The sequence below is a fragment of the Bos indicus genome, chromosome 14 (genome assembly GCF_029378745.1).
Source record: "Bos indicus isolate NIAB-ARS_2022 breed Sahiwal x Tharparkar chromosome 14, NIAB-ARS_B.indTharparkar_mat_pri_1.0, whole genome shotgun sequence".
In the NCBI taxonomy this organism is placed as follows: domain Eukaryota; kingdom Metazoa; phylum Chordata; class Mammalia; order Artiodactyla; family Bovidae; genus Bos; species Bos indicus.
Genome location: NC_091773.1, coordinates 32,426,321 through 32,449,161, shown reverse-complemented (window position 1 = coordinate 32,449,161; position 22,841 = coordinate 32,426,321). Strand labels below are relative to the sequence as shown.

Below are 22,841 nucleotides of genomic sequence, written 5' to 3'. Positions count from 1 at the left end.
TTATGTAATCTATCAATGTCTAATGAAGAAGAAAATCTGCACAGCATAGTAATAAACTTACCAATAAGGATTTAGCTATAACATTTTCCACAACTTTTAAATCATGTTTCATCAGCCGATGTTTCATATTTGACCCTTCCATTTCCTCATCCGCAAAAAAACGGAAAAGTAGAGGTTCGTCTTTGAATTCACTTTTCTCAAGCACTATGGAAATAGAGAGCGAGCCCAAATCAACCTCATTTTCCATACTGACAGACCTCCAGCCTGGAACAAGTTACATTCACAAATATCCCAATGATACTTTTTAATTTCCATAATTTCAAGCTGATGTTTCCTTCAATTACTGTTACCTAAAAGACTGAATTTTTAAAGATAAGTAGTTTTTTTTTTCATGATAAAGTTTTTTGACTTAACCAAATCTGCTGCCTTCCAGATTAAAATCCAACTTTTACTTTCAAAAGATTATATTGAATTTTAAAAATGCATGCAATTCAAAACATAGAATCCTACAGGGTTTTGAATTTGCAGTAAACGTTTTAAGTAAAAGACAAAAACATTTCTGTTTTTAATATCCTGCACAATTATGGGAAAATTCAAATGGGTTAAATGTAGCCTTTATGTGTGTGAGCAATTCTCATCGCAGTTGCTTTTGTTCTAACACTTCAAACCAGAATCTGCCTTCTGGGTGAAATGTGATTTTAGTTTCCACCAATTCCTAGTCATCTGCATAAAAACACTGTTCTCAAATAACCTTATTTCTGCAAAGGTCAGTTTTTCCCTTTTATCTGAATACTAACATTTTCCCCCAAAGTCCCAAGCTGCCTGACATGCTCTAATGATATAAGGTATAAGTTTTGTTAGCCTTTTTTAAAAATAAGGCTACATACTGATAGAAAGAATTTGTTCTCAGTGAGATCCTGACAGCTGTCAAAGTGTCTTAAAAGAGAAATCTTCTTTCTACTTATCTATTCTTATATTCTTATTCTGGAAGCAATACTGGGGAAGTTACTTAAACTCCTTGAACTTCAGTTTCCTCATCGATAATATGTGGGCAATAAAATCTTCTTCATAATGTTGGACAAAACTAAAATGTAACAAATGTAAATAATTTGGCATACAGTAGGCAAAAAAAAAAAAAAAAGATAGCTCCTTTGTTTCTAATGGAGTTTCAAATCATAACTGTTGATCAGTTATATGTATGTATTGACCTTTAAATGGAAAACTGCTGGCAACATAAATTTAACGAATGAAACTACCAACCACAAATTAAAGGCAACACAAGCCTTTTGTAGCTGACAATAGGAAGGAGAATATAATTGAGATCGAGGTAAGCCTTGCCTAGGGCTTCCCAGGTGGCGCTAGTGGTAAAGAACCCGCCTGCTGATGTGGGAGACATAAGGGATGCAGGTTTGATCCCTGGGTCGGGAAGATCACATAGAGGAGGGCATGGCAACCCACTCCAGTATTCTTGCCTGGACAGGGGAGCCTGGTGGGCTGCAGCCCATAGGGCTGCAAGAGTCGGACAGGACTGAAGCACTCACACAGGTAGGCCTTGCCGACATGACCTGCTTTATTCCCCAAACTCACATGGTGTTTCTGCTACTGCTGTTTTCCTCCACCAAACAGTCAGTCTAAAGGCAGGGAGAGAAAACATCCATAAGGCCAGGCATGAGCCCAACTGGCTGTGCCTTTACTGACAGAGACTTCCATAGGGAAAAACTTTACTGCAACCCAATATTTTAAAATAAATATTTAGATTAAATTGATGCTTGCTGATGCTTTAAAGAGAAAAATCATCAAAATCTTTGAAGGTTTTCAGCTTGATATTATAGTTTTAATTCCATATAATGATGTCATTCCTTCCATTCAATAATTGGCTTTTCAAAGACCAGTATTTCCTGTGGTCCAGAGACACTGGGATGTAATGGAAGTCCCAAAGGAACAAATGATAATCAAAGAGGCTTTCAAAATCACTGCTACTTTTCTGTTCTTATTGCTTCAGAAAAAGTAATTTCTGAATATAATTGGCCAATAGGCACAAGAGCTATCAAATAAGCACATAAGCAAATATTATTAACAATGGAAAGCGATGGTTCGCGTTTATGGAATCTATAAGATTGTATGAATAGAGAGGGAAAACTAAGTCTCATTACTTTTATAAATTTAAGAGAAATGAAGTCAACAAACAAGAAAGGAATTCAATCTTTAATTAGTAGTCAAAAAGAAACTTTTTTCCAGAAATTTATAATTTTGTTCTCTAATTTTGAAAGTATTTTCTTAAAAAATCACTATAAATATGCAATTATATAGGCTCTCATTTAATCATTTTAATATATACTGGCATTAAAAAAAAAAAAAAGAAACCCATGGGTCTGACTTAGAATAGTTTCAAAGAGATACATGAGCTGTTTTTTTTAACTTCTAGTTCAAGCTCTTGCTTTTTCAGAACCAGTCTAGAAAAACAGAAAAATGTCATGGCAACTTATAGATAATACTTGTGGAGACACTGCTTGCAGACATGGTGCCCCAACAGGGACATGTGGCAAGACCCAGACAATCTTGCTGGTTCATCTTTAGAGGACTTCCCTGGCCACTGAGAGACTCCCAATGTCTTGAGAAAACAAAACAGTGAAATACATCTGGAAGCTTCCAGAATAAATATGCTTACCATGGTGCATAAATCCATTGTCACAGAGCCCAATGCCAAATATCATCGCCTCTTCTCTGCTGCGGCAATCCCCCTGTCAACCACAAAAGCCCTGTACAAGTTAACAGGCGACCGAAGATTCTGCTGCATTGAAACCACATTTGACATTCTCAGCACTGTCCTGACAAAGCCATTCATACATTACAGCTGATGTTGCTTTCAGAAGCCCACTGACAATGCATTTAATTGTTATCAAACATTCCTTTGATTATGAAAATATCTTCTTTTGACATTAAAAACAAAGATTTACTATTTCTTGAGAAAAATTATGCTTGATTAAAAATGAAAATACATGAGTAACTACAATTTATTGCTACCACAAATGATGCCTTATTTCTTTGATCATATATCCTAATTATGCATCAAAGAAATATCCTATAGTTGAAAACTCACTAAATAAAGCTTGCTAAGTAAAAGTCATTATGCATCATCTCTTCTATCACCTCCCACCAAATGGCCTTGCTCTTTAAGTGCCTCCAAAGAAACCTATTAATCTAGTGTGACTTGTAAGACCCTAAGAGTATGTTGTTCAGGGGAGTCAGCAAATGCAAGCTTCTCTTTCACTCTCGTGCCAGAAAAAATAAAAATTAGCTCACATAACTGATCCCCAAAAGAAAGCCTAATGCAACCTTTTGTGATGATTTTTATCTAGAAAACATCTATTTTATTCATTCAAGTATGAATTTATATACACTCTTCCCTCTATAACACGGCTTCAGCATCTGAGAATTCAACCAACCACGGATCAAAACTAGTCAGAGGGAAAAAAAAACAAACAGAAAGTTCCAAAATGTAATACTAGAATTTGCAGCATCAGTGACTATTTATATAGCATTTACATTTCATCAGGTATTAAAAGTAATCTTAAGGTTGATTAAAAGATATGGGAGATTATATGCAAATGCATTTTATACAAGGGGCTTGAGCATCTGTGGATTTTGGTACCTGCAAGGGTCCTGTGACCAATATCTCCTAGATACCAACAGGACTATGTATATGAATATGTATGTATATATGTATATATCTGTTGTATCTGTGTCTATATAACCTTACAGTTGTATGTTTTACAGTTTAAGAAGTGCTTTCTTACATATTATCTCATTTTTTTCTAGCCCTATCTTTTAGCTCTTAGGTACAATACTCTTCTGGGAAAGACTGAGGGCAGGAGGAGAAGAGGGAGACAGAGGATAAGATGGGTGGATGGCATCATCGACTCAATAGACATGAATTTGAGCAAACTCTGGGAGATAGTGAAGGACAGGAAAGCCTGGCATGCTGCAGTCCATGCGGTCACAAAGAGTCAGACATGACTGAGCTACTGAGTGCCTGAACAACAACAATACTCTACCAAATCCATCCTTTCTTCTCTCTGGCTTCTATTTCATTCCTATGTCAGCACCCTAATCCAGTGTTTCTTCATCTTACTTCTAAATTGCCATAATTCTTTTCCTGTACTGTCTCTAATATTGTACTCCTGTACTTTCTCTAATATTGCCATTATAGAATTAAATTTTCTTTGGTTTTTTTAAAGACTTTTTTCTGGTATGGCCCATTTTTAAATTCAATATTGTTACAATATTGTTTCTGTTCTATGTTTTGGGTTTTTGGCCACAAGGATGTGGGATATTAGCTCCCGGATCAGGGATTGACCCTGTACCCACTGCATTGGAAGGCAAAGTCTAGGAAAGTCCTTAGAATTAAACTCTTACGCAGGAATACTAGGCTTCTCAGGTGGCGCTAGTGGTAAAGCACCTGCCGGCCAATGCAGGAGACATTAAGAGATGCAGGAAAGATCCCCTGGAGCAGGGCAGGGCAACCCACTCTAGTATTCTTGCCTAGAGAATTCCAGGGACAGAGAAGCCTGGAGGGCTATCGTCCTCAGGATCGTACAGAGTCAGACAGGACTGAAGGGACTAAGCCTGCACACACACAGGAATACCATGTACCAAAACTTTAAACTAACTCTCATTTTTTATAATCATAAAGTATCAACATTCTGTGTTGGGCTTTGCATGCCTCCCATAACCCTGACTTCATTATACCCCTCCAGACCTATTTTCCAAAGGTTAGGTCACCTTTGCTGTCATCAATTTGGCTTCCAGACTGTTGGCAGGACTCCCTTTTGTTTATTTCCATCCTCGTTCTCATTCATGGAATCATTCACTCCACTCAGTGCCTTAAATTCTACCTATCAGTCTATCAAGGATCAACACAAGTACCACCTTATGCTATAACAACTCTACCCTCCCTAATCCTCCTGTCAATGATCACGAGAATTACAATCTGTATCTTTAGACAATGCATCTGTACTCTTTTCAAAATCTGTTAGTAATGTCCATACATTCACACAAAAGATTTTTTTTTTTGCTACACAGTGTGCTAAGTGCTAGAAGTAACAGAGTAAAACACTCAAACACAAAACACTTCCCTGCCCTCATAATTGAAATCTGAAGAACCGAGTCACTTAAAATATATAAGTTGTTGTTTTGTTGTTCAGTCACTAAGATGTGTCCACCTCTTTGCTACCCCACGGACTGAAGCATGCCAGGTTTCCCTGTCCTTCGCTCTCTCCCGGAGTTTGCTCAAACTCATGTCCATTGAGTCAGTGATGCCACCGTCATCCAATTTAGTCAATACCCCCAAACAGGTGTTATACTAGGTGCTGGCACATAAGTTAACCAGCCCCCACCCTAAGAATCACGGGGACAGTTTCAATATAAAGTGGGATTATCTAAGACAGATACATCCAGGGAACTGGGACCACAGAGGAAGATGCTGAGCCAAGTCTGGAGGATCCAGCACAGTTTACTGGGGGAGATGATGCTGAAGCAGAGCCTTAGAGGAAGTATAAAAATCCGCCCAACTGACTAACAGTCCCTTGAAGGCAGGAACCATGTCTGCTTTCTGTTTTGTTGGCTTCTTTTATTTTAATCACCAAAGCACCTGCTTAAATGTTAAATTCACAGTAAAAGCTTGTTTTAATAATCACCAAAAGTATACACTTATTATTCAACTGACGGCCTTGGTGGAAAGAGACTCTTCCTTTAAAATAAAATCTCTTGTTCATTTTAGCTTAAGAACTTTAATTTACCATTCTCTTATCATTCCATTACCATACCTTTCTCCTCAAAGCCAGCCCATGTTGTCCTAATCTAAAGCTAGAGTTAATTATGTCTGATACTTACATATATGCAAGTTTTACACTATCAGAATCATAAAGCTTAAGTGATGGAGCTGCTGCTAAGTCACTTTAGTTGTGTCTGACTCTGTGCAACCTCCATAGACAACAGCCCACCAGGCTCCCCCGTCCCTGGGATTCTCCAGGCAAGAACACTGGAGTGGGTTGCCATTTCCTTCTCCTAAGTGATGGAGAAGAGCTGATATATATAGTTATTCCAGTAAGCAGGAAACAGTTGTGAAGATAAAATCTAGACAGACTGAGTGACTCACGCAAGTTTGCATAACTGCTTAACAGCAAAGCTGTCATCAGACCAGATTACCTGTATCCTAGTCCATTTCAATTTCAATTCTACTATGCACAAGCATTTCTACAGTCACTGCCATAACAGACCAGAAAGAAAACCTGAAGTAAAAGAGAATTGCAACTTGGTCTGGGTTTTGAGCAACTTCTTTTAGTCTTTTAATGTTCATATTTGGAAAGTAAAAGTGCCAAAAAGGAAAAAAAAAAGTTGATGACTGACTTCCTTTGTCAGAACTCTAAATATTTATTCAGTATTAGCCTTTGCTTCAAAAAAAAAAAAACTTTCTTCAGTTTTCTCACATAATCAACGTAGAAGAATTCATGTGAATTCTGTAACAGTATAATTTCTATGTGAAATTTCAACTCTATTACCAAACATAGAACCAATCCCAATGACATGCACTGATCAACATATTATAAATGGTTTTCACACTAGTAAACCCATTGAACACTGGAATTTGGGTTTTATCTAAAAAAGAACTGTTTGCTTTAAGATCTTAATTTCTCAATAAAATAAATCTAAATACTAAATGTAAAACCAGGTATTCCTGGATAGTCTAGAAGTTAATATTAAATAATAAAAATTTCAAGAAGTATGTGCACAGATAAATCAAATACGAATTAAACATTTATATTTAAGGCAAAAATAAACATTTCCATGACTGAGCATCAAATACTATTATTCACTTGTAACAAAAGATGTAGATGATTTTCTTCAATAACAAAAAACTAACTTGACTCAAATATCCAAATGTAATGACAGCATTTCAACCAAGCCATATTCCCTTCTCCAAAATAGTAAGTTCTGTCAAAGCAAATATCAGTTTTCTTGGCCTTTCCTTTAACCCGTGGAAAACATTTGATTATTTATTAGTTAATCTAGTATGATAAAACATCTAAATAAATTTATATTTGAATATATATTATAATGGGCTGGATGCCTTGAGTTGCAAATAACATTTTCTCAGTACCAGCTGTCAGCTCCCACACTCTGAGAAGCAGAGTGACAATCACAATAAATTCTGCACTTTCTTATTTACAATGTGTGCAGATGGATACCAAAGCTGATAATATCAAGATACAATTATCATCTAACAGAGAAGACGGCACAAGGTGACTAGAATAACTTGCTAGGACTAAACATTAGATACCTTAAAAAAATCTGTAAACAAAACATGAGAAACTTTAGTACATATACACACTTTTCTTTAGTGATATTCAAATTACACTTAGTATTTTGAATGGATCTCAGCTGATATTTTTGAATCACAAAACATCTCCCTCTTGAAAGACAATACAGCATAAAAATTAAGTGAAAACTCTGAAATCAGATGATCCAGGTTCAAATCCTAATTCTGCTTCATTCCAGCTGTATGAACTTGGTCAAGTCATTTCACTGTGTCTCATTGGCAAGTAGGGAGTTTTTAAAATCCCTAAATCACCTCAAAGTTTAAAGCAGCCATGAAGGTAACTCAGCAATTTCTATTTGTCTATTTACCTGTGCAATCAACCAGTCTATCAGCTTGTTGGCCATAACGACAGACTTGTAGGTTCTTAAGTGATAATCTTTATCTCTACAAAGGAAAGAGAAACCAAAAACACTAAGCAAGAGGGTAAGTAAGGGGGAAAAAAAGAGGGGGATAAATAAGCACCAGGATCACTTCATTTAGTATCAGTGTGCAACAGAAAAGTTTACTCGATGGAATCTGAATTGATTTCTGAAATGATTGCCCCACTTACATGTAAATAAGGGAGCTTTACAAGGTTTACGCAACACCTGACAATTCCCTTCATCAGTTCACACCAGGAGAAGGAACCCACAAGCATACCAAAACAGGACATTTCTTCTTCCACATTTTCTTATATCCAAATTGATTATTACTGCTATGTTATCTGGTAATAACTTGGCTAGAAATATAATTGCTCATTAACAAAAGAATAATAAAACAGAATTCCTTCCCTTTAAATCAAGATAGGGTTTACGAAAGAACTCCTCAAAATGTGGAGAATAAAGCCACCCTTTGCATTTCTGCTCTTGAATTCTCCAGGTAGGCCGGATTTGCCCTGGAGGATGATTCAGTTGACTCAGCAGTGGCAGACCTCAGGCCTCCCCAGAGGGAAACACACGAAGAACCTTGTCATTTTGTCTGATCACAGCATGGCCTTAGTCACACCACATCCCCAGGCAGCCAAGGGAACCGAGAGCAGACTCTCCTGTCTGCAGAAGTTCCTGGATCTGAGAAATCTTTCAAAGTCTAGTTAGATAACTACAAAGTGCTCAGGATCAGAACAAGACCCCAAGGGCAGAAATCTATGATTCATTTATTTTGCTGGCCTAAATCAAAATGGAATGAGAAAAGGAGAGTCTTTCAAAATGTCAAAAAAAAAAAAAATCCAAACTGCAATCAACTTGACGTGACAAATAATTACTGGCTATATTCATGGTTCTTTTAACTTCTGTCAGCAATTTACAATTAATATTGACATCATTTCATCCACTCTCATAAAAAGCTCTCCAAAATATGACTGAAATTCCTGAAATTTCAATAGTGAATGTACTAGGTTAGCCAGTAATCAACAGCAGATTTTTTTTTTAATCTTTTAAAATCTGTCTCCGTTTCTGACACCCCATCATCCATTTCATCTTGGCTTCCATACGTGTCAAAAAGAAGGACAGGGTAGTTTTTATAGAATACATGTGGCTCTATCGATTTTTTCACCCAAGTCATTTTTCTTTTCATAAGCTGAGTTCATACATATTAAAAGCATGACTATCACACATTCCATCTGCTTTATGGGTTTTTTCCCCATAAATTTACCCTTGACAACTCATAAACCATTGTCATTTCTAGCCAAAGAACAATTCCTTCTTATCAGCTCTTTTAGAATGTAACTTTCTTGATAAAAAATCTCACGTGGCTAAAATATATTTTCAGAACACATTTTCTCATATATAAAACCTACATACACACAGACACACACATGACATGAAAAAATAATCCAGTATCGGTTTCTATTAGTTTAAGACCTGGGTTCAATCTCTGCGTTGGGAAGATCCCCTGGAGGAGGGCACGGCAACCCACTCCAGTATTCTTGCTTGGAGAATCCCATGGACAAAGGACCCTGATGGGCTACAGTCCACGGGATTTCAAAGAGTCAGACACAACTGATCAACTGAACACACATACAAGTACAAAAAAACCCATGTGCTATTATTAAGTAACCATTTTTTAGCATTATGCTATCCAAAATATTTACAGAAAGTCTGTGCCAGGAATATAGCAGAGAATCAACAAATACTGGTTTCTTTCTTTTTTTTTTTTTTACTTTGTGAAGCCTGCTTATGAAAGTGGACAGGGCATTTTCAGGGGTAATAGGTAAGACCCTGTTTTCTCTTTCAGGATCTGAAGTGTGGGCATTCCAACACTTAATCAGCAACTTTTGGAATATTTTTTTAAGCTCTGCATTTCCTTGGAATTGGAAACCAGAGTGAAAAATAGAAACACTGTCCATCAAACGCCTGGATTCTATATCCATGACTGAAAAGCCTCTACATTCATTTTAGAAATCATACATTCATTTTTTTGTTCTGAAAAATATGTTTTAGTCAATAAACTCCAAATGAAATCTGGCCATCTGAAATTAATTTACTATTATATTACATTATATCAGTTCTATCAGTTTGTGGATACTACAAATACAATTCTGCTCTTGATTATCTCTATTAGTAATCATAACATAAAACTCAAAGTTTTCTGCTATGTTTCTAAAAGGATAAACTGAAAATGAATTCTAATTTCTCTTTAGAAACCAGAAAGGCATATCTCTTCAGAAGTAAAAACATGGTATAGAGAAACTGATAAAATTATTAAATCAAATTAATTCTTAAGTTTCAAGTGCAAAACTTCTTATTTCAATAAAAGATGATTAAAAGAAAATATTTTGACATAAAATACAAGTCAAAGATTTGATCATAAGTCTAATTGAAAAAATTAATATACAAAAAAATTAATATACAAGTAATCATAATGGTAAATATTTATTAGTAAATAGTATTTTGAAATCCTCTCTGGTTACTCAACTATTATTTATCAAATACTAACTGACTGTGGATAATTTCATTATCAAACCTGTAATTTACTATGTTGCTAAGTCACTTCAGTCGTGTCCAACTCTGTGCAACCCCATAGACGGCAGCCCACGAGGTTCCTCCATCCCTGGGACTTTCCAGGCAAGAACACTGGGGTGGGTTGGCATTTCCTTCTCCTTACTATGAATTAATGGCAAATAATTTTAGAAATCAGAATAAAAAGTATAGAAGAAACTCTATAATTAGAGCTCCAGAAAATTTTGAAATATTTTAAGATAAATTGTTACTTAAAATATCTTTAAGAGCAAAATGTTCACATTTGGAAGAAAAATAAAATATGCTATGTTCAGCTTAATAATATTTACCTAATATGCAATATAAATATTTTCATTTAAACTGCCCAGAATTTAGAAACTAGACTCACCTTACAACTGGAGTAAACAGACTATGAAGACGACAATATAATCGTACACCCTGTTGTAAAATAAAGATATGTCAAAAACAAGTAAAATCAGTCAATGGACATACCAATGAAATTTAGAAATAGATTATTCTGAAATTATTACACAATCTTAACCAATTTGAAAGTTATTCAAATGTTACATTATATTAAAAAATAATATCTGAATAACTAAAATAGGATTAAATTGTGTTATTAATTTTTCACCTACAAGTGACATTCATACATATGCATGTACAAACATGCATATGATATACATATATACACATATGCATACATACAAAAAAGCCTTCCTCAGCAATCAATGCAAAGAAATAGAGGAAAGCAATAGAATGGGAAAGACTAGAGATCTCTTCAAGAAAATTAGAGATAATAAGGGAATATTTCTTGCAACGATGGGCTCTATAAAGGACAAAAATGGTATGGACCTAACAGAAGCAGAAGATATTAAGAAGACGTGGCAAGAATACACAGAAGAACTGTACAAAAAAGATCTTCATGACCCAGATAATCACGATGGTGTGATCACTCACCTAGAGCCAGACATCCTGGAATGTGAAGTCAAGTGAGCATTAGAAAGCATCACTATGAACAAAGCTAGTAGAGGTGATGGAATCCCAGTTGAGCTATTTCAAATCCTGAAAGATGATGCTGTGAAAGTGTTGCACTCAATATGCCAGCAAATTTGGAAAACTCAGCAGTGGCCACAGGACTGGAAAAGGTTAGTTTGCATTCCAACCCCAAAGAAAGGCAGTGCCAAAGAATGCACAAACTACTGCACAATTGCACTCATCTCACATGCTAGTAAAGTAATGCTCAAAATTCTCCAAGCCAGGCTTCAGCAATACGTGAACCATGAACTTCCAGATGTTCAAGCTGGTTTTAGAAAAGGCAGAGGAACCAGAGATCAAATTGCCAGCATTCACTGGATCATGGAAAATGGAAGAGAGTTCCAGAAAACATCTATTTCTGCTTTATTGACTATGCCAAAGCCTTTGACTGTGTGGATCACAAGAAACTGGAAAATTCTGAAAGAGATGGGAATACCAGAACACCTGACTGGCCTCTTGAGAAACCTGTATGCAGGTCAGGAAGCAACAGTTAGAACTGGACATGGAACAACAGACTGGTTCCAAATAGGAAAAGGAATACGTCAAGGCTGTATATTGTCACCCTGCTTATTTAATTTGTATGCAGAGTACATCATGAGAAACGCTGGACTGGAAGAAGCACAAGCTGGAATCAAGATTGCCGGGAGAAATATCAATAACCTCAGATATGCAGATGACACCACCCTTATAGCAGAAAGTGAAGGAGAACTAAAGAGCCTCTTGATCAAAGTGAAAAAGTGAAAGAGGAGAGTGAAAAAGCTGGCTTAAAGCTCAACATTCAGAAAACGAAGATCATGGCATCCGGTCCCATCACTTCTTGGCAATTAGATGGGGAAACAGTGGAAACAGTGTGAGACTTTATTTTTCTGGGCTCCAAAATCACTGCAGATGGTGACTGCAGCCATGAAATTCAAAGACACTTACTCCTTGGAAGGAAAGTTATGACCAACCTAGACAGCATATTAAAAAGCAGAGACATTCCTTTGTCAACAAAGGTCCATCTAGTCAAGGTTATGGTTTTTCCAGTAGTCATGTATGGATGTGAAAGTTGGACTATAAAGAAAGCTGAGTGCAGAAGAACTGATGCTTCTGAACTCTGGTGTTGGAGAAAACTCTTGAAAGTCCCTTGGACTGCAGGGAGATCCAACCAGTCCATCCTAAAGGAGATCGACTGATCTGGGTGTTCACTGGAAGGACTGATGTTGAAGCTGAAACTCCAATACTTTGGCCACCTGATGTGAAGAGCTGACTCATTGGAAAAGACCCTGATGCTGGGAAAGATTGAAGGCAGGAGGAGAAGGGGACAATAGAGGATGAGATGGTTGAATGGCATCACCAACTCAATGGACATGAGTTTGGGTGGACTCCGGGAGTTGGTGATGGACAGGGAGGCCTGGCATGCTGCAGTTCATCGGGTCGCAAAGTGTCAGACACAACTGAGCGACTAAACTGAACTAAATACATATATACATGTATATACATATAGGTATTTGTATATACATACACACACATATAAGTATACATATATACATTCATGTGTGTGTACATATACATACATATGACATATATACATACATGTGACAAATATCTTAAAAATTATTTTTCCTAAAATATAAAATTTCAACATATAATGCAAACAGATGATTTATAAATCTATGCAATGACCCACCATACTACTTGATCATTATATGTCAATATAGAGTTTCCCAAGTGTACAAAGAAAAATGATATTTCATGAATTTTATAATTTGTATTTTTGTTAAATGTATTCAAGTATCATGACCACTTGTTGCTACATGTAAAATAGTTTTCAATGGATATAATCTTCAAGTGATGCAACTGCATTAGAAGAAGATAAGAGAAAAAAACAATAGGATTTAACATTACAATTCTTATAATGGCAAGAAAACACCAAGAGGCTTGTTTCCATATGTCACATAAAAACTTCCTATACCAGAAGAATTTTGGTCTCCCTACAAAATTTTATCTTGCTTCAGTAGGACAACATGAATTCTTCCATTGATTAAAGGTTGTGGGAGAGGCTATTACCTTTGAAATAACATCCTGCATCTCATTTCTTGGATAAAAGGTTCCATCATCATAACGAAATCTATATAGCATCTGTTCTGGTTTGAACTGATGTTTATCTGTAACTAAGAATATAAGAACAGCATATTAAAATCCTGACAATCTAAAAAGTAGAAGATAAAAACATATTTGTAAAACACATTCCCAAATAACAAAAGTTTTTAGTTTTACCAAAAGCTTTTGTTTCCCTAACATAGTAATGCTAATCCAGTATTTCGACAGTAAGATTAATGATAAGATTTTGTGATATAGTTACGATTTCCACAGAAGGACTGAAGAACTAAACTGAGGTTAGCAACATTCAGCTAGCATAGTATATGTAACAGATACATACACCATATATACTATACATATTAGCATAGTATATATATATATATATATATATACTTTAATAAATGAGTATGTATTTTCTATTTCTTCACAATGCTCAAAGTCAAGCAGAAAGTGCCCTTCAAATAGCAGATACTCCAGTTAGTGAGTCATAATTTGATTCTCAGCCCCAGAAGTGAGTTTTAGCATTTATCTGTCTTATCTTATAGCAATCAAGCCAAGACCACACATACATGGATCTTAACCATTTATCCTGTGTTTAAATCTCCAGAGTACATTAGATAAATTCAATACGTAACTGATAACAAACTTTTAACAGTTTTCTTACATTACAAATGCTTTTCTTTTACATTGTTTAATTTTTTTTTCTTAAATGGAAAGTGAGAGTGGTCACCCTTCACTTTCATTCTTAGGATGATTTTCATATTTATAAAGACTCCTTCTAAACTTTCAAGTTTTATTTTTTCCAGAAGTATTTTATAGGTAGTCTAATAAAAAAATAATTGTTTTAGAAAGGAAAAACCTCAAATTAAATCTCAAAGAGTTTACATTTAAATGTTTCTTTACAGGGAATGCAACATTTGCAGAAAAGATGATTTATTGCAATGGGTTCTATTTTCATGATTAGATAGAAGACTTTGACCTTTACTTTTTGCTAAAAAAGTTGAAGAGAGAGAAAAACCTGTCAGGATTAATTCTAATAAACCATTTTAGGTGAATCCATAGGAAAAACAAGAGACTTGTAACACACACACACACACACACGTATACAAAGTTTCAGCTATTTCACCCTAACCTATCCAAACCAAATGAATGACTTAATAGCCATAAAACTGAGATATGACTGCTGCCAAAAAGACAACATCACCTTTTGGCATCTCTTTTTCTAGGTTAAGTCAAAAAGAAAAACATATGTGAAAGAAAAATAAAATCAAAAGAAATATTTTGAAATCCTACAACATGTTTCAGAACGTTATTTATTTCTCCTACAGAATCTACCTATTAATAATTCTCATTTTTATCCCTTAAGAGTCATTGAAATAAATGATTATATTGATATTCCAAAATTCAAGGAAACTTGGGTCCAAAGGTCTCCTGCCACAATAAAGGAAGTGGTGGGTCAACCTATTAAAAAATGGAGTCCTTCACTGTAAGGTAAACTCTTGTGATTTTGATCATAATTCTTGGGTTAATCTGTAACTTGTAGCTGTTCCCTTAGAAAAATAGTGAATAGTTCTGCACTGAAATTTATTCCCCCCAACTTCCTGAGGAGGGAATGGCTTTATTAGCTGATGAGGAAGGTTGCTTAATACCATCTTTTAAACAACTATGCAACACTGGGCATTACCGGGAATGTACTGGCAAATGTTTAACAGCTGTCTCTCTGGTGACGAGGCAGAAGGAACACTGATGTGTATAATTTGCCAATATCCATGGTACCAAAAATTCCCACACTGGCCAATTTCAAGCTCCCCAAATAAAGTCACTAAACACAGAATTAGACATGCAGTGACACATGATTATTTAGTATTCCCACCATAAAAAAATAGTAGATACAAATAATACCAAGTCCATAAACAATAAAATGTAGTAAAAGAATTAGGAAGTGATGAGATTTAAGAATATATTAAATTTATAATATATGTACTTATATATTTACGTCATTTCATTTTAATAATAGCTGTGCTTAACAATCAGCTTGCAATTTTTAAAAAAACATTTAATCATCTGCTCTCTAGAGCTTATACCAGCCAACTTCAGCACACCACTGGCTATAATGAATGAGCCCTCAGAATTCTCACATAAGCATTTTTAATGCAAATAATAGAGCCAGATAAGAAGAACATTATCAACCTACCACAGAGAAAGTATATGCTGTCCCAACCCAAGAATTCCCAGTATAGCAAGGCTCAGCCTCTGATGAAGTTCCCAGCAATATTTGCAACGTGAATAATAGCAATAATAGTCGACTTTTTTTTCTTTTTTGCTGGTTCCTTTTAAAACAGATGACTCATTCAATTTTATTTTAGGAATTCTATTTTCACTAAAATGCAGCTGAAATCACATACTAATGAAACTAGCCTGTCTGGTTCTTATTTCTTCATCCTAATAAAATTATTAATGTGAAATTGCATAATGTGTTCTCTAACCATACTTTGGGAGAACCTCTATTAGTTAATTGTGAACACTTAAAAAAAAAAAACAACATTATTTCCAGTGACAAAAGTTCTAACATGTGAAATCTGACACTACAGCTGATCAGATAGTAGTAACAGTAATAACACAGGTCATCAAAATCAAACAATATTCATGGAGTGTACTCAGTGCTAGATTTCTCAGGGGAAAAAAAAGAGTTAATCATATAATAAATATTTCAATTCTTTTAAGTTAAATAAAGCGTTCTTGTGTTTGAAATTTCAAAATAAATTTTAATTCAGAACTTACCTACTACTTTCTTTTCAAAATTGTATTCCTATTGGAGACAATACTGAGCCTGGGGAGAGTTGATTAGGACTGAAATTATGATATCCATTCAAAAAAAGGTTTACGTTGTTGATTTTTTTCTCTTTCTAGAAGGAGGTAGTTAAAAATATTTTGATACTTATATTACTAAAATGAATAAGGGTGGTTCCCTCTGTGATTCCTTCCAGATCTTTTAGCAGTCCTGAACTGGTCAGACTCTAGATAACTATGTTCATGAAGATATTGAATAAGTATCATTCCACATCAACTTTGTACCAACTTAAAAGTGACTTTAATATGTTTGCCTAGCTATTAATGTATTCAGGGAAAGTAATAACAGTTTTGTTAATTGTAAAGTCCACCCATAACAGTCATGTCTGGTGGCTCAGATGATAAAGAATCTGTCTGCAGTGCAAGAGACCAAGGTTCGATCCGTGGGTCAGGAAGATCCCCTGGAGAAGGGAATGGATACCCACTAGAGTATTCTTGCCTAGAGAATCCCACAGACTGAGGAGCCCGGCAGACTACAGTTCATGGGGTCGCAAAGAGTTGGACACAACTGAGTGACTAACACTTTCACTTTCTTCTGTTTTTAGAACTCAATTCACTAAACAAACAAGCAACTCTTCCTCATACAATTTCTGCGTCATCTATGTTGAAATAAAGCAAGAGAGGATAGTTGACTTGAAAATAATCTCACAGCTCCTTTGAAAGGACAACCTCTTTCCATGCCCTGACCTTTCCAGCATTGGAAATAAAGCTTCTCCAATATTCTGTTATCTGTCACAAGGTATCTCATAGTCAAAAAAGAAAATACTGTAGCAAACGAAGTAGCTCTTTCTAAAATATAGTTAACTCATCACACAGAAGTATAGAAAGTTACATATCCATAATTTTTTAAACAATTTAAATAGCAGCATCCATTGTTGACAGATAGCTTTAAGACTATTCTTTTTATGTGTTATTTCTAATTCATAAAGGATTAAAGTGACTCAGATTAGCAGCAGGAGTCACAATAACCTCAACTGAAAATAAAAGTGTTAAAAGTGATTTCTGTGACTACTGTTTGCAGATATCTTTGTAAAACATTAACACATGTATTATGATTATTCTAGCTTTCATATATTCATTGATTTTATATTGACCTAGGAGCTAAGCCTCAGGGGCAGAAATTAAGTAACTGACTACCAAATTGCGTTAGCTTCTGTTTTTCCTGCATATGCAACTACAGGACGTTTTTAGGAGTCTTTTACAGTCAAGTGAGTGAGTGAGTGAAAGTTGATCACTCGTGTCTGACTCTTTGAGAGAGTCAGTCCATGGAATTCTCCAGGCCAGAATACTGGGGTGGGTATCCAAGGGATTTTCCCAACCCAGGGATCAAACCCAGGTCTTCTACATTGCAGGTAGACTCTTTACCAGCTGAGCCACCAGGGAAGCAATCACATATCTGAGTTGTGTCCACAGGTATGTGCACAAAAATGATATACAATGGGAAATGTACAAACCTATTTAAAACAAACAAAAAACCACCGTTCCTCCAAGGTGACATTTAGGAACACTGGATTGAAGATGGTCAAGGCTATATCAGGCACCAAAACCCTATACACAGCCGAATGCCACAACCTCATCCTTCACTATTAACTAAATTTTATGTAAGTAAAAAATTAGCTTCTATAATGTGAGCCTCCTATAATGTGTTGGGAAGGTGTACTTACTACAGCAGCTAGTGCTAACCAATACAGCTTTCCTTCTCAAAAGTCCTTGCAAAAAATTAGTTCTCCTAACCTAGTAGATTTCTGTCTTCTCTGAAAGGAGATATATCAAAGCTGGATTTCATAATGAACAAAGTAAAAAGATGGGCTTAAAACCATCAGACCATAGAAAAAATATCCCTGATTCATGTACACATACCTTCAAGTACCTAGCATAATATCTCCCATGTAGAAAGAAGGAAAGAATCAGTAAGGAATAACTGATCAGTAAGGAATAATGGAATAAACAAAGTGTCCATAAACAGATTTTGCCTTCCTTGTTCTATGGGTAATGCATAGTCCCTGGAATTATACAGTCTGGAATGGGAAAAGAATAATCATTTCTGACAGTTAATGATTATACACAAAACTGCTATATGTGCCACCTCCTTTATCTTCAATAAAATATAGGATAAAACAAATACATTCAATCCTTGTCCCAATATATACCTGAAGGTGGGGTTAGAAGGGAAAGTCAAACACAAACAGGAAAGCCATCTAGCTCAGTATCTTTTCACTTTAACTTATAAGATATTGGATGATGCTTTTAGCACACTGAATGCTAAATGGAGTTTTAATGACATTAATGGGCCAAGTACAAAATCATATACAACTTCTCAGTATTATCTGTTTGTTCAAAATATAGCCATTCATTTATTCACTCACTCAGGAAATAATAATGAGGCACCTATATGTTCTGGGCATTGTAGGCATTTGCTATACATTAACACACAAGGCTCCTGTTCTCATGGTGCTTCCATTTTGACTGAGATCTAGCGTAGGGATGGGAGATAGAGAGAAGTATTAAACAAAGAAATAAATGAAACAACATGACAATTTCAGAGAGTGATAAGGAGTCCATGAAAAAAATAGCAAAAATTTAAAAGAAGTTTATTGAAATAATGGGGACTAGGTAGGATTCTAAAAGGCAGAGTGTCATGGAAGATGAGACCCAATACATCCGCATCTGTCAATTCATTCACTGTTGTTTCTCCAGGACCTAGAAAGGTCCCTGACATTTATTAGGGATTACTAAGCAACTGCTGATTGAGAATAGCAAGAGCAAAGATCCTACATGAAAAGTCATCTTGGAGTGTTCAAAGAAGAGACAGAAGGTCAGGGTGGCCGCCACGTAAAGAGTTAGGTACAGACAACTCAGAGAGGAAGTCAGGGGCTCTATCATGTAGGGCTATGGGCAAGAGCCTTGGTAAGAGATTTACATAAAAAATCTGGACTTGTCTTTAAGTTTAATGGGAAGCCAGTAGATGACTGTAAGCAAGAGAACACCTAGATCTTATAAATGTTTTAAAAGGTCTCTTCAGCTGTTTCCTGCAGAGTATTCTACAGGGGTGGAGGACGAACACTGAAACAAGGACAAAGAAGGTGGTGACTGGGAAGAAGGTGGGGATCCTGGGACAGCAGTAGTCTGATTAGTGACCTGTGTGTTAGTAGGGCTCACAGGACTTCATGGCATGAGGAAGGAACAGGAATGCTAGATGATTCCTATCTGGGTAGATGGGGACATTATACTGGCAACATCTACTGTGCTGGGGGAAAATTTGGAGAATCTAGTTTATTTGCATCTCACTCTAATTTAGGGAAAAAGACAAACATCAAAACTCCATAGCCAAATATCCGTATTTAGTCCCAGTTCCTTGTCTTTTTCTCTTCTTGCACATTTTGCACGAGAAATTCCTCAAGCTTTTATTCTTAATTCAATGATCATTGCTTTGTTGTTTTTTTTTTTTTTTTTTAGGTGTTTCTTATTGACATGCTGAGAACCTGATGCTCTCTTGAAATGATTCACAAACATGACCTCACTGTCCCTCTACCTCAAGAGTTACATCCACAGGTTTTCAACCTCCTGGTGGGCCCTCACCTGCAGGAGGAGGGTCCCCAGTCCTTCATCTTCTCCCCCCTGGTCCTCCTCTTTAACTATCTCTGTCATCCAGACAGAAAGCACAGAAAATCTGATCTCACCGCTCATTCTTCATGGGCTCCCCTGGTGTCTCAGATGGTAAAGAATCTGCCTGCAGTGCAGGAGACCCAGGTTTGGTACCTGGGGCGGGAAGATCCCCCGGAGAAGGAAATGTTAACCCACTCCAGTATTCTTGCCTGGAGGAGCCCAATGGACAGAGGAGCCTGGTGGGCTACACTCCATGGAGTCACAAAGAGTAGAACACGACTGAGTGACTAATACTACCTCACTCTGCATCTCCCAAGTCTTAAGAGGTATCACATATGCTCTCAGCTTCTAATGGACCCCTTTCTTCATGCCTGTGCACAGGGCCCTGGTCTTTCTTTCTCCTGAGGAAGGAAGGATCCCTGTGGGCAGGATCTCCTTTAATCTCTACCTCTCCACTCCTCAGTTAACTCGGAAACCAAACTTTGGTCACTCCTCTGGTTCCAGGTGCCCATCAGCTCCTCACTTCCTTCAGAAGCAGTCCCACACACCACAGTCAGCAACCTAAGAGCTGCTAAGTTAGGGTGTATGCCTTCCTTTCTCATCACAGCCCTCTCCCCAGTATATTCATCTGTGAAAGGCACTGGCCTGCATTGTGACATTGTGCTAGTTCTGAAGAGGCCACCATGAACTTCACACTCCCCTGTCTGAGAGCTACTACTTCTTCAGGGTAGAATGTCCTTCTGTCCTTGTCAGAGTTCCATTTACTCTACAATGCCCAGTGCTAAGGCCACCTCACTCACGAAGCATCCCAAATACTCTAGTTAGAACTCACCATTAAGGAACTTGTCTCAATCCTACATCATTCTTAACTGGAATTTAAGTCTTGCCTGTGTTGGAATTGTTCAAGTTAACAAATATATCAGCATAAGCCTATATTCCCTGAAACAATATTCTATACACATGAGACACTCTAGGATGTTGGAAAAAAACATAACCATCCTATAATGTGGAGAAGTATTATAAACTAAACCAATCAATGCAACAAAGGCAAATGTAACTTGTGGAAAAATAAATTAAATAGGTGATTGATAAAATAATTACCATGATGGATGATTCCATTTTCCAATAATGCTTGTCCCAAGTGAACACCTTCCTCAGGCCTGTGAATCTCTCCAATTTCCAACAGCCATGACACAAATTCACTGCAACCGAAATCCAATGAAGAAGTTAAATCATTATGTTTTTCCCCAGGAAGTCTATCTGTACCATGCATTTATCAAGCAGCTATGAAAGGAATATTCCTCAAAATATAAAGGAATGCTTGTAGTGAATCTTACATACATTTTTTCATATATGTAAGGCCCATATATATTTACATTGGACTCTATTCTAGAAAACTCATGTCCATACATTCAGACTTACCTAAACTCTATTTAATAACTATTCAACTTACCTAGACCTTTAGTAAACACAAAGGGAGAATTCTAGAGTATCTTTATTACCTATATAAAAGCAAATTTGGGACTAGAGAGATACAACAGATTTTAACTAAACAGCAGAATTAGATAGAATAACAGTGACTTAAAATAAGAGATAAACTGTCTTGAATGTAGCTTTTCAGGCACAGAGAACCAATAGGTTTGAAACTCCAAGAGGGCATACAAAATAATTCTATTATGCATGCTCTATATGATAGAATTCTAAAAAGCTTCTTCCACCCACCTCCCTCCCATTATGGCAAAACCAATACAATATTGTAAAGTAATTAACCTCCAATTAAAATAAATAAATTTATATTTAAAAAATTTTAAATAAAAAAATCAGCTGAAACATTAAAAAAAAAAGAATTCCATCCCTTGGTTTGTCAATTAAATTCTAATCTAGGTAGCTCTGTGAATGGACTGGTATATGTAATTAAAATCCCAAGTCAGTTGACCTTAAAATATGGAAGCTATCCAAGTGGGCCTGACTTGAGCAGCTGACCCCTTTGAAGCACAGAGTTTTCTCAGGCTGGTGGCACAAGAGCAAGTGAGAACAAGTAAAAGCACAGGAAAGATCCAATGTGCCACTGCTGATTTTCAAGCTAGAAGGGGTCATATATCAAAGAATATAGACAACTTCCAATGGCCAGCATGGAAACGGGTGCCTCATTCTTACAACCACAAAGGATGAAATTTTGCCCACAACCTGAATGTGCTGGAAAATGAAGTCTTCCTCCAAGATTCAAGATAAGAGCCCAGCCCCTGCCCTGCCAACACCTTGACTTTGCCCTTGTGAGACCCTGAGCACAGGACCTGCTCTAACTCACCTGGACTTCTGACCTACAGAAATACAAGTGAATACCTACCTGTGTATCATTTTAAGTGACTAAGTATATGACAATTTGTTTTGCAGCAATAGACAATTGTGTGTCTATTGTGTGTGTTAGTCGCTCAGTCATGTCCAACTCTATGCAACCCCATCCACAGACTGGAGCTTGCCAGGCTCCTCTGTCCATCAGATTCTCCAAGCGAGAATACTGGAGTGGGTTGTCATTCGGTTCTCCAGGGGATCCTCCTGATGCAGGGATCGAACTTGGGTCTCCTGCATTGAAGCCAGATTCTTTTACCATCTGAGCCACCAAGGAAGCCCCCCAGTAGACAAATGTTAAACACTAAAAGACACAGAAAAGTCTGACTACCTTGTTTTCAAATTTTAAAATAACTTGGAAAATTCATCACTATATCTAAACTGCCATCCATAAGGAGCCCTCCAGTACAAAACCATCCATCATAACTGTCTACCATGCACATCTTCTGTGGTTGGGAAAGGCCACTGAGAATTAATAGCTTACATCACTCACTATTTTGGGAGGGGGTGGGGAGCCCCAGTGTTTTGTAACACTTAGGAGACCCTCATCTCAGTACTGGTATTTTTTTTTAAAGGCCTGTGATATCATTAAGAGAACACAATAC

At 36.5% G+C, this 22,841-nt stretch overlaps 1 protein-coding gene across 2 annotated transcripts in view; it reads right to left on the bottom strand.

Annotated features, from left to right (window-relative positions):
- Positions 1-22,841, bottom strand: part of PREX2 (phosphatidylinositol-3,4,5-trisphosphate dependent Rac exchange factor 2) — a 302,189-nt gene that overhangs the window by 168,175 nt on the left and 111,173 nt on the right. For both annotated transcript variants that reach the window (XM_019973769.2, XM_070802636.1), the window contains exons 11-16: positions 20,989-21,089; positions 13,399-13,502; positions 10,703-10,752; positions 7,687-7,762; positions 2,669-2,741; positions 62-204 (exon numbers count right to left, since the gene is read on the bottom strand). In XM_019973769.2, coding sequence (XP_019829328.2) covers positions 62-204; positions 2,669-2,741; positions 7,687-7,762; positions 10,703-10,752; positions 13,399-13,502; positions 20,989-21,089 — 547 coding nt within the window. The remainder of the gene's footprint in view (positions 1-61; positions 205-2,668; positions 2,742-7,686; positions 7,763-10,702; positions 10,753-13,398; positions 13,503-20,988; positions 21,090-22,841) is intronic.